This window comes from Ricinus communis, chromosome 7, assembly GCF_019578655.1.
Source record: "Ricinus communis isolate WT05 ecotype wild-type chromosome 7, ASM1957865v1, whole genome shotgun sequence".
Classification (NCBI taxonomy): domain Eukaryota; kingdom Viridiplantae; phylum Streptophyta; class Magnoliopsida; order Malpighiales; family Euphorbiaceae; genus Ricinus; species Ricinus communis.
Genome location: NC_063262.1, coordinates 5,249,481 through 5,266,969, shown reverse-complemented (window position 1 = coordinate 5,266,969; position 17,489 = coordinate 5,249,481). Strand labels below are relative to the sequence as shown.

General features: G+C 33.9%; 1 protein-coding gene and 1 pseudogene across 1 annotated transcript; one reads left to right on the top strand and one right to left on the bottom strand.

Annotated features, from left to right (window-relative positions):
- Positions 1 to 57: 57 nt before the first annotated feature.
- Positions 58 to 2,321, bottom strand: LOC8270248 (annotated as a pseudogene).
- Positions 2,322 to 6,225: 3,904 nt separating this feature from the next.
- Positions 6,226 to 15,822, top strand: LOC8270246 (probable cytosolic oligopeptidase A). Its single transcript, XM_002527177.4, has 17 exons — positions 6,226 to 6,665; positions 7,120 to 7,287; positions 7,624 to 7,747; positions 8,786 to 8,862; positions 9,134 to 9,277; positions 9,382 to 9,612; positions 9,674 to 9,764; positions 10,188 to 10,309; positions 10,897 to 11,004; positions 11,106 to 11,351; positions 11,799 to 11,944; positions 12,458 to 12,575; positions 13,622 to 13,781; positions 13,890 to 13,921; positions 14,217 to 14,282; positions 15,187 to 15,258; positions 15,524 to 15,822. Exons 1-17 carry the CDS (start codon positions 6,246 to 6,248, stop codon positions 15,608 to 15,610), a joined length of 2,412 nt encoding a protein of 803 aa, XP_002527223.3. The 5' UTR covers positions 6,226 to 6,245; the 3' UTR covers positions 15,611 to 15,822.
- The last annotated feature ends 1,667 nt before the right edge of the window (positions 15,823 to 17,489 follow it).

The following is a 17,489-nucleotide window of genomic DNA, read 5'->3' as shown; positions in this document are numbered from 1 at the left end:
ACTGAATATTTGCAATTTAAACTTTTCAAACAGTATGTAACTGATAAAAATCTAAGGTGTCAAAAATATGAAAAACTCATACTAGTGCACATTGAAGTCCTATTATCAGCAAAATCTCTTACCACCATTGCAACAAAAAAACAATATTTGAGTAGTACTAATTTTCTAAACATGAAAGATAATGGAATATGAAAAAGAAAGAGACAAAAGCACCATCTAATAGAGGCAATGACACCAGTACAGGATGACAAAAGCTTAGCTATGAAATCCCTGTCAAATCATCAACTTCTGTTTTAATTTCCCATAATATCTCTTCCTTGTACTCCTCAAACGAGCCAGGAAATTTCCTGACAGTCCCATTTTCTGCGATCCAGATTTCACTCCTTTCTTCATCGTTGCAAACACGAGATATAAGCCTAGAATCACCAACACAACTCCACCAATTAATTCATCTATTGCATCGGCCAATGCATCAATACTCTGCATGTCTAGATGGTTTGTTGGCTCATCCAACATCAAAATGTGTGGCCTCGACATGGAAATTGATGTAAATACAACCCGTGCTTTCTGCCCTCCTGATAGGTGTGCAATTTGAGTATGATGATTGTTTTTATTCAGTCCAAATTTACCGAGCTTGGCACTAACAGCCTCCTCCCCGGAAGGTCCCTCTTGATCTGGATGGAGTCGAAGAAGATATTCAACAGGTGATTCATGCATTGTTAATTGGTTCACGAAGTGCTGAGAGTACCTCCCAATGCGCAACTTGTGACTTCTTCTTACTTCACCCTCAGTTGGAACCAAATCACCAGTAAGAAGATTAAGCAGAGTAGATTTCCCAACTCCATTGGCCCCAACAATGGAGACCCTAGTTCCCATATCAATGCCAAGGTCGATATCTGAAAGCCTGAAACCCTCCCGTTTGGGATAGCTGAAGCTCACATCAATCAGCTGCAAAAGTGGTGGTGTCAGTTCTGTAGGTTCAGGGAAGTTGAACTCCACTCTATAATCCTTCCATTTCTTGGGAGCCTCTCGCAAGGGTTCATCATCATCAACCTTGCGTTTGCTCTTGTTCTTTAATGCTTCTTTGGCAGCAAATTTCCCACGAACCTTTTCCTGCTGATCAAGATTTCCTCTTCTTTTAGCAGCTTTTGTTTCCTTCTCATACATCTCAAACTTCTTGTTCATCCCTTTGCGACGATTCTCACAACTACTTTCAAAATCATCAAAATTTCAACGGTAAATATGAAGCTCCAAGTCATGAGGATGAATAATTTCCTTGCACACAGTGTTAAGGAAATCTCTATCATGAGAAACAACAAGAAGAGTCTTTTTCCATCTACGAAGGTACTCCTCTAGCCAAAAGACAGCCCTGAGGTCAAGATGGTTAGTGGGTTCATCCAATAGTAGAAGGGTTGTCTGTAAAAAAAGTGCCCTAGCCAATGAAATTCTCATCCTCCAGCCGCCGCTAAATAACCGGGTAGCACGGCACTGCATTTCCTTGTTGAATCCCAACCATGCCAAAATCTTTGAAGCCTGAGCCTCAGCAGCATCAGACCCAAAGATCTGCAATTTCTCATATAACTCGGAAAGCTTCTCCCCAACATCACGTCCGTATAAATCGTCTCCATCATCAGAGATTGAATCATGCAAAGAAGCAACTTCTTGCCTAATTTTGAGCAGCTCCACATTAGCTTCAACAACAGATTGGACTGCAGTTTTATCATCACCAATCACTTCTTGTTCAACCAGAAGGACATCAATATTCTTAGGTACCGGAATCTTCCCCCAAGCAAGGAGCTTAAGCAACGTAGTCTTTCCCATTCCATTGGGACCGATCAAACCATATTTGTTTCCATGTGATATCTTGAATGACGTATTCTTTAACAATTGGTTCCTTCCTGCTGCCACAGAGAAACTACCTACCGTTATATCTTTGACATTAGCATGTGCTTCGTTTAGGCATTCAAGAACTGAAACCGGCTGCCAATAACAACTATGAAAGCGTCGCGGTCATCGTCAAGGGCCTCTTTCTTGGCATGACAAGTTCGCAGATCATTCTTTTCTCGCGTTTTGAGTTGTTTGAAGGTTACAGATAGTCCGAGTGGCTTCACTGCATAATCCTTTTGCTGTGAATTCAACCGTGAATTCAACCGTGGTGGTCTTGCCACAGCCTGATGTTGTTGGTCTTCTTGAGATTCAGAATCATTGTCTTCGTCAAGAGGAGCGAGATCAGTCTCATCAATATAACTTGAAACTCTCGAAGTGGGTCTTTTAGTTGATCCCATATGATCTAAGTGAAAAAAAAACAATATGAACAATTAGGTTAGATACGGGATAATTAGCTCAGCTCGTACCAATTCCTCGCACTATATATTAATTTGATATTAAAATTTTAATTTGAATCGATTTGATGACAAATGTACATAAAACTATTTTAATTTAGTCCCAACGGTCAAATTTCGACAACCGGTGGTGATGTGGCATGCTGAGTAGGAATATTCCGGGTGTTTTACCCGCTCAGCGTGTACCATGTCAATTAATGACGCTGACTCACCAAATTCCCAAATTAAACTCCAATTCCCTTAATTTTCCCATAATTAAACCCTAATTCTATTTCCCTCTCTTATATTCCCCTTTCCTCTCCTATTCCCCTCTCTTCTTCCCCGCTCCTCTTCCCCATAACTCCCGTAACTTCTGTTACCCCCACTGTCACAGCATTTTCGCATTCGAAAATCTCTCATTCTTTTTTAGTTTGTTGTCGATTGTTTTACATTGTAGAGTGTGTTTTACATTATACATTGTTGATCGCATCGCATAATGTCTCTTCAATGAAGGCGAAGGGAAGAAAGCGAAAGGCAGTCCGTATACTGTAAGTGATATAACTTGCATTTTGTATTTTAGTTTAGCTTCAGTTAAAATAATGATAACTTGCATTTTGTTTTGTGCTCTATATATTGTATGTTGATAGCTGTACTTGGTTTTTGGTAACTTGCAAAGAATGATCTTTTATTCTGTGTTTTGTTGTGGGAGAATGGCATTGATTTGTTTTATCCATTTTACTATATGCAGTGCCTCATATAGAGTACTTTAGTATAGAATGGCATTGTTTTGGGGTAGATGGTAGGGGTAGGCCAGAAACTAGAGATGTTGGGAGCATAGATTTTTGTTCTGCTGATATGATGTCAAGATTAGAGATAGATGCAATGGCTAGAGAATTGGGTCTGGTACCTGCATCATTTTCTATGTTCTGGAAGCATCCAAAGAAAAGTGACACAGATGGTTTGAGAAATTTAGATAATGACAGTGATAGTATTGAGATGTCTTTAAGTGTCGATGACTCAAGAGTGATTCATGTTTATGCTAGGGATAAGGTAAATATGCAACAAGATCATTTAGAACCAACTGAGAATGTTGTGCATGCTGATAACCATGATGAGATTGATCAACTCCATAATGATCAACTCCCTAATGACCCTATTGACCAACTCCCCAATGCCCAATACTTAGAAAATGATCCAATTGGGACTGTACAGGTAATAAGTTCATTTACTTAACTAAATGTATTTATAATAACCTAATGTACATTTACTTTAACTTATGCAGGTGCAAAATATAACTCCTTCACTGTCAAGCCAAACTGAGTTTGACATACCTGGTCATCTAGTAGATCTAGATGATTTTAATCTTTATTGGACAAGTTTGTCCCAAATTATTGCAGGAACACAAAGACCTCATCAAAATACAAGAAGCACCAATGAGTTGCTAAGTGATATTCCAACTCAATCAAGTGGCCTGAATGAAGACTCCCAGCAGAGTAATATGAACACAGTTAAGAAGAAGGGCAAGGGCAAGACAGTGAAGAACAAGGGCAACAAGCCATTTCTGCCTCCTAGATCTGCATCTCTTTCAACAGCATCAAAGAAAGCTTCTGGATCTAATCCTACTCCAAATGAAAGTTTGGGAAAGGGAAAAGATAAAGTGCAAGCAATAACTCAGGAGGCTAAGAGGAAAGAAAATGTTGAGACTGCAACCTCAAAAGACAGATTTTTGCTAACTCCATAAGATAGATTTTTGCTAACTCCTCTGTCGTTGTCTCCAGTTGAGACTTTTAGTTTAATGAAAGTATATAACCACAAAACAACTTCAACCACAATGTATACATCCTTCTTCAGCTGCAAAACAGAACCGTACCAACTTCAACTCTACAACCAACAATCCAAGTTTGTCTAAGCTTCAATTCAGTCGGGTCAACTATGCTAACTCAGTCACAACTCCAAGCCTACAACCACAAAACCAAAGATTCATCACACATTCAGAACAGAAGAAAACGCAAATTGATATAAAACTCAGAACAACAGAAGAACATCCTTTGCAACTAACATACATAATGGAAGAATAAAATAGAACTTACTAATACTTTAACCGAAGCTAAACTGCCACACTTTGTTAAGGCTTCTGACGAAGCTAAGCAAGTAGAGGATCGAGAACAAACTAGACATAGGACACATTTTCAGTTACAAGAAAAAGAAGAGATTTTCAAATGCGAGAATGCTGTGACAATGGGGGTAACAGGAATTATGGGAGTTACGGGGAAGAGGAGCGGGGAAGAAGAGAGGGGAATAGGAGAGGAGAAGGGAATATAAGAGAGGAAAATATAATTAGGGTTTAATTATGGGAAAATTAGGGAAATTGGGGTTTAATTTGGGGATTTGGTGAGTCACTGTCATTAATTGATGTAGCACACGCTGAGCCGGCAAAACACCCAGAATATTCCTACTCAGCATGCCATGTCACCCCCGGTTGTCGGAATTTGACTGTTGGGACTAAATTTAAATAGTTTTATGTACGTTTGTCATCAAATCGATTCAAATTAAAGTCTTGATATCAAATTGATATATAGTGCCAAGGATTGGTACCAGCTGGGCTAATTACCGTTAGATTAGCTTTCTTTTGATTTTTATTTGACCCTATTTCATAGGAGTTTTTAAGGTTTTGGAAACTCTAATCCTCGTTTGGAAGGATATCCTGATTAGAGTAGGTTTTTGGAGAATCTAAATACCTTTGTAGCCTAAAACCTTGATTTTTGTTAAAGTGAATTTTATTTTCTTAATTGTTATAATATTTTATTATTTCCAAATTAAAAAACCTACGGAAACCCTAAAAGTATCTAAGGATCCTTGTTTAAAAACCAAACATCCTAATGGCAATGGCAATGGGCGGAGCAACTCAATCTCTTTGCCTACCTCTATGTAATCTTGTCATCAGGTGGTATCTGTCGTGTCCTGCTTCTCAATTGGAGGAAGCATGCACGCATGCATGTCCATTGAATCTTTCGGGTTAAAAAGTGCTTCTCTTTAATGCTGTTTCTTAACCTAATAACAAAATTATTGGGTGCAAATCATTCTGTGTTATTCTTAGCATTTTCCTAAGGGCAGTAAATTTTATTGAATTATTCTGTATATCGGAAACACTTTTGTTGGTTTAGTTGGGTTCGCTGCAAATTCTTGAACGGGTAGACTACTAGTAGCTTCTTCTGGTTTCAGCTTTTAATTTTTATTCACCACAATTTACTTGCAATGGTTTTAATAATAGAATACTATAATAACAATTGATACATAAATTATTTTATTAATAATATTTTTTTTTAATTTTTATAAAAATTCATATTTAATTGTTTGAATTCCATTATAAGTATATACAATGTGAATAATTCATTAATATCTATAGAATTAGAAATGTATGTAAAATTTTGATAGAATTTAGATTGGATTAGATTAATTACTAATTAAATTTATTAAATTAAAAAAATATATATCACTAATTAATTCTCTTAAAATTAAAAAATTAAATTAATTATCTATAAAATTAGAATAAAATTAACAATGGCACTCTTTAGTCAATTTAAAGATTTTCTTTCATGCTTTACATATATATTATATATTATAGATTATAAATTAATTGTGAAATTAATTTTCGAATGACTTTTCATCTGGAAAATATTGTTTTAAAGAATTGAATAATAATGGCTTTATATTTTTAATTCATGTATTTATATATATTTTTGACAAAACATGTATTCTATAGAATTATAGAATAGTACCTGCGTCACATTAATAGGGTTTTGTATTGCAAATCTAAAATCTTATGGACTGGTAACATTGATCCAAAACTAAACGAGTGTAATTTAGCCCTTATCAAAGACACATTTTTAGACTAAACACACGAACAAAATTAGCCAAGGAAAAATGAAAGCAATACTTCGCATCACAAAAAGAGACCAAATAGCACCAATTCTCCTACTTATCAACATTCTAATGGCGTCGCGTATGTCCTTCTCCCGCTCAATCCACCCAATCCTAAAACGCTCTCCATTTTCCCGTATTACCCCTAAGCATTTCCCAAAATCCCATCCTTGTCCTCTCTGGTCCGCTTCTTTCTCCTTTTGCCTTCAATCTCTCCATAAATCTTCTACTCCTATTATCTCTGCTGCTCCTTCACTCTCTTTTTCACCTTGCTATTCTTCGCTATCTTCAATGGCCGCTGCTACTACTACTGATATTAGTCTTCAAAGCAATCCTCTTTTACAGGACTTTGAATTCCCTCCTTTCGATGTTGTCGAGGCTGATCATGTCCGACCTGGGATTCGAGCTCTTTTAAAGAAACTTGTACGTGGGCTTTTCTTTTTTTACTGTTTTTGGTTACTGGATTTTTTATTTTATTTTTACAGGGTCTTTCTCAAAGTCAAGTTTTTTGAACTGGATTTTATGGTTTCTGATCTTTGTTTCGTTTTTTTAGTTTCTGGGTTTCATCTGTTTCAGTGTTTTGGTTATTGGGTTTGTTTTATCTTGTCTGCTCTTTCTGAAAAGTCAAGTCTTTTTGAACTGGGTGTTATAGTCTCTGATCTTTTGTTCTGTTTTGGTTTTCTAGGTACATCTTTAGTTAAGTTTATTTTATGTATGAAATTTGAAATTTTACTGGCCTTTTTTTATCACTAAACTTGGTTTGATCAGTCTGTTTGGGAGTCGGGCACTTTCGTTGATAAGATTTGACTCTTAATCACTTGGAGCTGTACTGTCTTTGATGTTTGATGATGTCTGTATATGTGCTGTGATTTTATAGGAGAATGATCTGGAGGAATTGGAGAGTACTGTGGAGCCATCATGGCCAAAATTGGTGGAGCCACTGGAAAAGATTGTGGATCACTTGACTGTTGTTTGGGGGATGATCAATCATCTTAAATCTGTTAAGGATACAGCTGAACTCCGTGCTGCAATTGAAGAAGTTCAGGTGAATTGTTATATCACATCTCTCTTACTCACACTACTGTGTCAATATGTTGTGCATGCATTGAACTTAATATGTGTACAGCATTGATAAATTCTTATCTGTTAGGGAATAATTTGAGAATCTAGTATAATGCATGTAAAGAAAGAAATCATCTCAATTGAAGTAACCAGAGCAGAAGTTTCTAATGACTGTTATGTTTCAGTGTATAGTAAAGTCACTAAGCTCTTAGTGACATTTAGATAGTCTATCTTGAATTGTTAAAGTTGCATTGGTACATTCATTTGTGCAGAATTCTCCTTGTTTCTAGCACTTACAGCCATTTGTTTATTTCTGCAGCCAGAAAAGGTAAAGTTTCAGCTTAGATTGGGACAAAGTAAGCCGATTTACAATGCATTTAAGGCTATCCAAGAATCTTCTCAATGGCAATCACTGAGTGATGCTCAGAGACGTATAGTGGAAGGTAAGCATTTTAAACTAATCTTATCAATTAAAACGGTTATGGTTTTATCCATCTTGTTACATCTGGACCCTTAAAATTATTTCTTGTGTTTTTATTATCTCTTTGAGTTGGGACTAAAAGGTATAGTTAAGTTGAGCTAAGCTGAGCTCAGCTGAGTTGTCATCTCATTAGGTTCAGTATGATTTTTATTTTTCTTATGATTCTATCAATCTTCATTTTAAATTGGCTTAGTGATTAGTGAATGATGCAATGTTCTCAGAGTAAGTTGTTGCATGATTACTCTTGATCATTGGCCTTGGTATTATGTGGGTAGGTTTAACATGGTCTATCATGCCTTGAAGAATGAAAAAGAATTCACTTGCAGGGATTCTTTGCACGTTTGAGTTGAAGGCTTCTTGTTTGATTTATGTATTTAATTTTTTCTTAACTGCATATTGATTAATGTTAAGAAAGTTTCTATCACATTTAGTATTAATTAAATTGACCAACAAACTCCCTGGGATTTGCTCTGAAATACATTTAGTCAGAGTTCGTTTGTTTTATTGTTGATTACTTTGGCCCTTCCAGCTGTGAAAGTGCAAGGATGAAGAAGAAGAGAATTTAACATACACTTTACTAAACCCACTTTAGGCTGGATACTAGTTTAATAAAAGGGAGATACTTGATGTGTCTCTATCCTTAGGAAATGAACTGTACTGTTCTATACCTGATGGTTGAGACATCATTTTGTAGATTTGTAAGATTGCATCAAATATGGGGTCGGGATATGGAGAGGAGAAATATGGTCAAATGTAAGACTTGTATGGATGTGGAAAGTACTTTCAAGACCTTAATCGCATGTTGGTCTTGTCGAAATGTTCCTAGCTTAATAATGCTCAATTACTTATCATATGTCCTCTTGTATTGAATTTGAATTACAAATTACAATTGTACATAGGCATATACTCTTATTTTATGTTGCATCAGGAGTTGTTATATCATTTGTAATGTACTGACTTTTTAACATGCCTGACAACTTCTGTATTTATGCCTGCGCAGCCCAAATTAAGGAGGCAGTTCTTAATGGTGTTGCTCTTGAAGATGATAAAAGGGAAGAATTTAACAAAATTGAACAGGTCTGCTTCTAATAAGGATAGGAGTACTCATTTTGTTCTGTGGAGTGTTAGAGGGTGTCAGTTAGGCAAAATTTTTCATTTTGAAAGCCTCAAGTTATCTGCTTTTTCTCCTTTTCATTCTCCTTCATTTTTGGGGTGTCATAGTTTCTTGTTTGCGTATTTCTATTAAACAGCATCAGTGGTGAAAGTAGTAACATATACTATTTAATTATAGCTCTTGTTATGTCTACTTTTCTTGTTCACTGTACTTCAATCATGAGTAAATTTGCAGGAGTTGGAAAGACTGTCTCAAAAGTTTGGGGAGAATGTATTAGATGCCACAAAGAAGTTTGAAAAACTTATTACAGATAAGAAAGAAATTGAAGGATTGCCTGCTACAGCACTTGCATTGGCTGCACAGACAGCAGTGTCTAAGGTATTGCATATTTGTGTGTCTGTGCTCATTTGTTTGATTTTTATCGTAGCTCGAATCATAAAATGTAATACCAAATGGTTTTAATTTTATTCTTATTGTATCAGGGGCATAAAGATGCAACAGCTGAGAATGGACCATGGATGATTACATTGGATGCCCCTAGTTATATGGCTGTCATGCAACATGCTCGAAACCGTGATTTGCGTGAGGAAATCTACCGTGCTTATGTAACACGTGCTTCAAGTGGTGATCTGGATAATACGCCAATTATTGACCAAATATTAAAACTTAGACTGGAAAAGGCCATGCTCCTCAATTACAACAACTATGCTGAGGTATTATTTTATAGTTATGCGCATCAATACCTTTGATATCGTTGCTAACTATTAATAACAGGTAAGTATGGCGACAAAAATGGCAACTGTTGAGAAGGCAGAGGAACTCTTAGAAAAGCTGCGAACAGCTTCCTGGGATGCTGCAGTTCAAGGTAACATATTAAATATATTTGTTAATGTGTGCAAGGGATTGCTCCAATACATTTTGAGCTTAAAGTGAAACTTTGTGCCAGAAATCTTTCAACTTTCTGGAATTGTTTTATTAACCACGTGTATCTTCAAGCACAGTCATATATCCCAACAGATTTATGACTATGCTATATGAGATTATTTTCTATGCAGTATCTTAAAATGGAAATCTAGTCTTGATTGACAGAATCTAGTGTTTTCCTGTTTCTTTTGGTCTGATAGGTCAATGCATTATTTTTATGGCTGGTGTAAATTATAAGGTTATTGTTGGAGATGCCTTGCTTTCTCCAACTTCCCTACACTTGGATACATTAATGCTACCATTTCAGTAAGTTCATTTTAAATTGAAATGAGGTGTTTACAACCAGTATCTTTTACTTTTGCAGATATGGAAGACCTCAAAATTTTCTCCAAAAATCAAGGTGCAGTGGAAGCAAATGATTTAACTCACTGGGACACTGGCTTTTGGGCTGAGAGGCTTCGTGAGTCAAGATATGATATTAGTGAGGTTATCTCTCTCCTCTTTCCAAGGCATATCTCACATTTCAAATGTCAATTATGATGTGCTTGTGTGATTTGGGAAATTATATCCCAAGTGATGTTATTTTTTTGGTCTGTTTATGATGCTTTATTAATGTGTTAATCATCTATCTTGGTACACATTGTTTTGCCGTTGGCTCTTTTTAGTATGATTATAGTAGACAAGTAACTGTGTAAAGGGATATAGGATACAATTCAGTACCCTTTTTCTCAAATTGTCAAAAATAAAATTGAGGTCTTTTTTGTCTACTATTTAGTTAATTGGAGTTTTTCTCTGATAGTGGATATCATTGTTGTTGTTTGGAATGCATTCTTGTCTCACTTTATTAACTTCTTGGAACTAAAGAATGGAAATGATGCCACATGTTTGTGCATATTTTTATTGTACAAAAACTAGTATTTGCATGTTTGCCATGTGTGTATATTTGATCAGAATTGCATATGATTATTTTAGTATTATATCAACTCCTCTCTGTGACTGGCTTACTTCGCTTTTTGTAAAATTTCTATTTCTCATGTAGAAAAGCTCACCTATTTCTCATTTGTATTTTATAGGAGGAACTACGGCCATATTTTTCGTTGCCAAAAGTTATGGATGGCCTTTTCAAGCTTGCCAAGACACTTTTTGGAATTGATATTGAATCAGCTGATGGTTTAGCTCCTGTAATATATTCTATTTGCTCCAGCTTTTTGTATCTGGTTTTCTTCCTCAAACATTGGTTATATGTCTTGCATGCTACTAATGCATGCTTCTGGTTTTATAGGTTTGGAACAATGATGTCAAATTCTACTGTGTCAAAGATTTGTCAGGCAGTCCAATTGCATACTTTTATTTTGATCCATATTCTCGTCCATCAGAGAAAAGGGGAGGTGCATGGATGGATGAGGTAGTTAGTCGAAGTCGCATTCTGTCACGCAATAGTACTGCTCCAAGGTTGCCTGTAGCCCACATGGTGTGCAATCAAACACCTCCTGTTGGGGACAAACCAAGTCTTATGACATTTCGAGAGGTCCGTTTATTTTCATTTGTTTTGGCTCAATGGCTATGATTTAAATTCAGCGACACAAGTGTTTTCTTAGACATGCATTTACCCTATAAAACATAAGCACAAGGAGGCTACCATTTATCTGTGCATTTACCTAAGGGTGCTTCATTTATTTGTTAAATAGATCTAGAAGATAACATCCTTATGACTACTTATTTTAGTTATATGGAAGTGTATTCTCATACAAATTTTTTTCTATGGATCCCAAGGAGCAAAATTATCTTACCATCATATTCTTAGTTTTCACAAAATAAAGAGGATATATCCTTTCTATTACATTAATTGCTTGATTATTATGGTAGTGTATATCATGTATCTAAGAAATAATATTGGGTAATTCTGAATGTGTTGAATGCCATAGTTTGATATTTTGAGTATTTGTAGATGTGAAAATTGACGGCATTTTTGCAGGTTGAGACTGTTTTTCATGAATTTGGCCATGCCCTTCAGCATATGCTAACCAAGCAAGATGAAGGTCTTGTCGCTGGAATTCGGGGAATAGAGTGGGATGCTGTTGAATTACCCTCACAGTTCATGGAAAATTGGTGTTATCACAGGTAGTGTAGCATGAATTTAGTGATTATTGATCATTTACAATGTTTGGCCACACAATGCTTTTAAACGGAATATTGTGAGAAAAATTAAAGACAAAGAAAGGAGGTATCAATTTGCTTAAAAGTATTATAATATAGTAGAATGGTCAATTCTTTTTCTTCTTTTGTAATGTTCTTAGCTTTGATTGTTCCACAAAAATTAATAAGAAAAGAGACATGGACATAGATGTGAATTCCAATGAGTTTCCCCTTGCTTGATTGAACAACTGGAAAGTTTGGGTCAAAGGCAAAAGCTATTTGGTTGTAAGCATTCATATCGGTATATTATTGCTTTCCTTTTCTCTTTATTTTTATTAATATTGTGACACTGTATTTCTCAGTGATATGCTATGAGTCTTTGTATTATTATCATGCTAAGATTGGTTGTATCAAGTTTCTCAAAAATTTCTTACTTCATTCAACAGAATTTGTTTTAAATTTGTGCAACGTGCACATGTTTACATGTGTATTGTGCAGGGACACTTTGATGGGCATTGCAAAACACTATGAAACTGGGGAGACTCTCCCTGAAGATGTGTATGTGAAGCTCCTTGCTGCAAGGACTTTTCGTGCAGGTTCACTGAGTCTTCGCCAGGTTTGTTGATCATGATGGTGTTTTCCTTGTGCTCTTATTTGTTAATTTATTTATATATAGTTGTTTCTGTTCTGATTACATTTTGATTGGGTCTTAATTTCACCAAGTGTAGTGTTTTCTTTTGTCAGGTTGGTAGTTTTCTTTCCGGTTGAGATGCAGATTTCTTCCACCCTGTTTACACTTTATAGTTTATAAGCAGTTGCTAATAGTTAATACTAAATGCATATGCTTTTTCAGGAGAACTAGTTTTTAATTCACATGCTATGCATGTGAATATTAGTAGTCTGACCTGTTATTGTCCACATAAATAGAAATTAAAACAACTACTAAATTTAAAAGGAAACTAAACATTTTTGGTGTTTCAAATTGATATAATATTTAAAATAGAGTATTTATTCAAATTTTAGCTTTTTTTTTATAAAATGGATTAATGCTTTTACGGTTCAAATCCTATTATACCCAAATCTAATTCTAATCCACCTAATTATGTATTTAGTATTTTAATCAAATTGACCTAATTTAAGTAGAAAAATAGAATAAATACTTATATTAAATTAAATGTTAATTAATGCTTGCCAATACTTTTCTTTTTCTTAATTTTTAATAATGACTTAAGTAGTTAATATAAACACAGAATTAAAGTGGTAATTAATTTTTATAAAAATAATTTTGAATTAAATTATGATTGGTCTAAGCATGAACCGTAAATAGGATGGATATGTATGCATATTTACATTTTATATATTTCTGTTTTTTAGTTTTGGAATGAAACTTAATTATACTTAATGATTGAAAATCTTAATATGTGAACTTCTAAAATCAGATTTGAAATTAATGAATTATAAATATTTTTTATTATTAAATTAAATTATGGCCAATTTAAACCACTTAAATAAAGAATTAGTAATGCCCTATTAGTAAATTTATACGCCCCCTCCTTTGCACTTTTATATATATTATGATATTATTATTTTCTAAAGTCTCATAAGTTCTTGAGAATGATGACTGGTATTCAGATTGCTTACATGATCATTTTTGTATTTCAGTTAAGGTTTGCAAGTTTAGATTTGGAGTTACACACGAAGTATACACCTGGTGGGTCAGAGTCCATCTATGATATTGATCAAAGGGTCTCTAAGAGGACACAAGTGATCCCTCCGCTGCCTGAAGATAGATTCCTTTGTAGTTTTAGCCATATCTTTGCAGGTTCCCTTTCCTGTGCAATTACTTGAATTTCTGAACATTTCCTTTTACTTTGTTAGTTGCAGTCTTTCATATTTAACCTGTTAATCAATTTCTTTTTGTGATTATTAGGTGGATATGCAGCTGGATACTATAGTTACAAGGTACATATTCTTTAATTCTAAGGGATAAAATTTTGCACGTTTATCTTGCTACTGGCTTGGGAAGCATTTATGTTCAAAACATTTGAACGTCTCAAATGTTTATTTTCCCTCCCTCACTATGGTCCACTGATCAGAAACCCAAACATTTAGCTTTCTAGAGCAAACACACCTCATCTTGACCTTGTTCTTTAAACTTCCTTTTATATTAAACATTTCCCAAAATTTCAAGAGAAGAACAGGCACCACTTTTTGGTTATCCATTGTTGCATCTGATTGTAAAAGTTGTTTGTTGCAGTGGGCAGAGGTGCTTTCTGCAGATGCATTTTCTGCTTTTGAGGATGCTGGACTGGATGACAGCAAGGTATGCTTGTGGAAAATACTTTCAAGGACTGACTTTAACAACCTTGTTACTGATAATTTTTAATTTATTATCCTTCATTTATGTATGGTCTGATTGATTATTTTATCTGTTCTTGCTTATGATGCCCTCTCTGGTCTCATGAGAGAAATGTTTGAATGCACAATTTTGCCACTGAAAATGAGATATTCATCAGGATGTTTTAAGATGCTATGAAAGCCTTATGGATGAATTGGGTAGGGCATGTTGGTCAGACTACTCTAGATATGCGAATTGGCATATGATCCTTATTTTTTAGATGGTATTCCTTAGGCTTCCTTTCTTCCTTTTTGCTGAAACATTTTTCTTTTTCTCTAGTCTTTGCTGCATCTAGAAAAATTGGTCAACTAAAAATATCTTCCTAGTAAAAGGGATTAGCTATCTTTTAATGTAATTTTCAGAATTATGAATATTAAAACTAACTGATTATCTGTCAATTAATATATCAACTACCGCCAATCACATCTGACTACCACCAGTGGTTACTGGATAGTCATTGGAAAAAAATTTCAGCTTTGATATTTTTGTATAAATTTTCTTTTGTATTTAATTATAAATTGAAAATATGAAATCCTGACGAGTTTAAATATTTCAATACTCTATTTATCAAAAAAAGGTAATATTTTCCAGAATGCTCCAAACACTAGAAAATAATCTCCTTGTGATTTTCCATGTGCAACCAAAGAACTAAAAGTAAGTTATTTATCCTGAAAAATGTTTTTTGTAGAAAACATATTTCAGCAAATTATCTTCCGTGAAACATATGTGGCCTATGTCTTGTTTTATGGCATAACTTTAGAAGCAAAGCTTCTTTGTTGGCAGTCTAGGTTACTATTGCCTGGATAATTGAGCTCTATCATTTCTACAGGCTGTTCAGGAAACAGGGCGAAAATTCCGGGAGACCATTCTTGCTCTTGGAGGTGGAAAAGCCCCACTAGAGGTAAGTCAATATAAACTATAATTTTCTCCTCATATTATTTCTTATTGCTGATGTGAAGTTTGGATGATGCCCTCTTCTCTTTGCCTCTAAAACCTTTTTCCCCTTCATATATATATATATATATATATTTATTGTATATATATATATATTTATTGTTTGTGTTTTATTTTAAGAGTTCATAGGAACCTCAGAGCTTGTCCTTTACACTTTAGTTTTCCATATTCTTCAATTTGACATTCTTGACAATTTATGATGTTGCATCCAGGTTTTTGTGCAATTCCGTGGGCGTGAACCTTCACCAGAGCCACTGCTCCGACATAATGGCTTATTATCAGCTGCAGCTTCTGCATGAATTGTTACTGCACGTCAGTATTCTGTCGGCATACAGCGATCCTAAATGATATGCAGGCTTTCTCTTTAGGCCTTAAAATTATCTTCTGTGTGCACGCGCAGAGTGTAAGTTAAATACAGAGAATTTCCTCTGATCCCCCGTGGGATGTTCAATCAATATACTTTTTGGTGTAAAAGAAACTTTCAAGATGAAATAATGGTTCATTTATGACATACTGTCTCGCTTAGTCCTTGTTGCTTTGCTTTCGCCTGCTGCTGGAAACTTTTCTTATTCCATTTTTCATGTTCCTTTTTGGTGATGTTGAATTGAAATGGTTACCACCCAGCGTTTAAGAGTTGTTATCGGATGAATCTGAAAAATAGTATGGCTACAGAGTGGATCCTGGAACCTGAACAAAGCAACCGTTTGAAACAGACTCAAGAAATACAAAAAATGCAGAGCGTAGTTGAGACAGAATCCAATGCTGTGCGCAGGACGGGATGCACAGTTCCAGGATTCAGAGTCTTGTTTTATAGAATATGGGCAAAATATATCACCAAAACACCTGTATTTCATAGAAATAGTCAACTATCATTCATATTTTACGATTTACCTATTAAACACTTTTTGCTAAATTGATAATATGTAAACATTTAGAGCGTTGATTCAATAAGCTAGTGTAACTCATGCAGACTCAAAATATCAGAAAAAAAAAAAGAAAAAAACTTACGCAGTTTTTATAGTTTTGTAAAATTATCTTTTTCTTTTTAAATTTTTTTAAATATTTTATATTTTCTAAATTATCTTTTTAATCCTTTAAATTTTTCAAATAATATTTTTCTTTACGTATAAATGTAACTCATATTTCGTTTTCTTATTTAGTTTTCTCCAAATAAACATATTATCCAAAATTCTACACCTAAATAAATATACTTTGAGAAAGTTAAAAGAAAAAAATGTTATTTTATAAAAATATAAAAATATTTAAAAACGATTATAGGAGTTAAAAGAAATATTACATATTTTAGAGTAATGAAAGTATTTATAGAGGATCAGAAAATATATTTTAGAAAAAATTGAGGATTAAATTGAAACTTTATTACAATAACGGGCGTCAATTTATTTTTTAATTTTTTAAGTCTGACGTGAGTTACATTTATACCAAATTAGTACTTAGATGTTTATATATAATTAATTTAGCAAGTAGAAGTGTCTCATTGATAAATATTGAAGAATGAGATACTAGTTAACTATTTCTTACAAATATAAATGTCTAGGGATGCATTATTCTCAGAATATGTGTAGATTCTGCTGAAATAATTCTTGCACATAGGCTGGTGAAGTCAAAGAAATACTCGCAGAATATGCATTCTTTTCAGATACAAATTAAAAAGTGCATCTAAAGTTGCTGCTTTTTTTGTTTTAATCCTAGTTACTTCAAATTCATCTTTTTGTTAAAATTAAATCTGTCAAGCAAATTGCTTGATGTATTATTAAAATTTGTTACATTTTTTTTTTAAATTTCATATTATAAATGATTGTGATTATGCTTTATATTTCATAAGAAAATAAATAAAATCTATAAATAAATTATAAATTAATAAGATTAAGAACTAAGAGGAACTTTCATTTTTAAAATATGAAATAGGTAAATTTATCTATAAATATATAAATAATAAAATTTATAGATTGATTTGCAAAAATAATAAAGGTATAATTATAAATTTAGTATCTTAATTTTTTGATTTTTTCTATTTCAGCATTTGAATTATTATTTTTTATCCAGTTAAACGTCGAACCTGCTAATTTATATATATTATGATATTTTTTATATATTTTATAGGTTAAAGTAATAATTCAATTCATTTTTCATATTGAACAATCTAAATACTTTTATTCA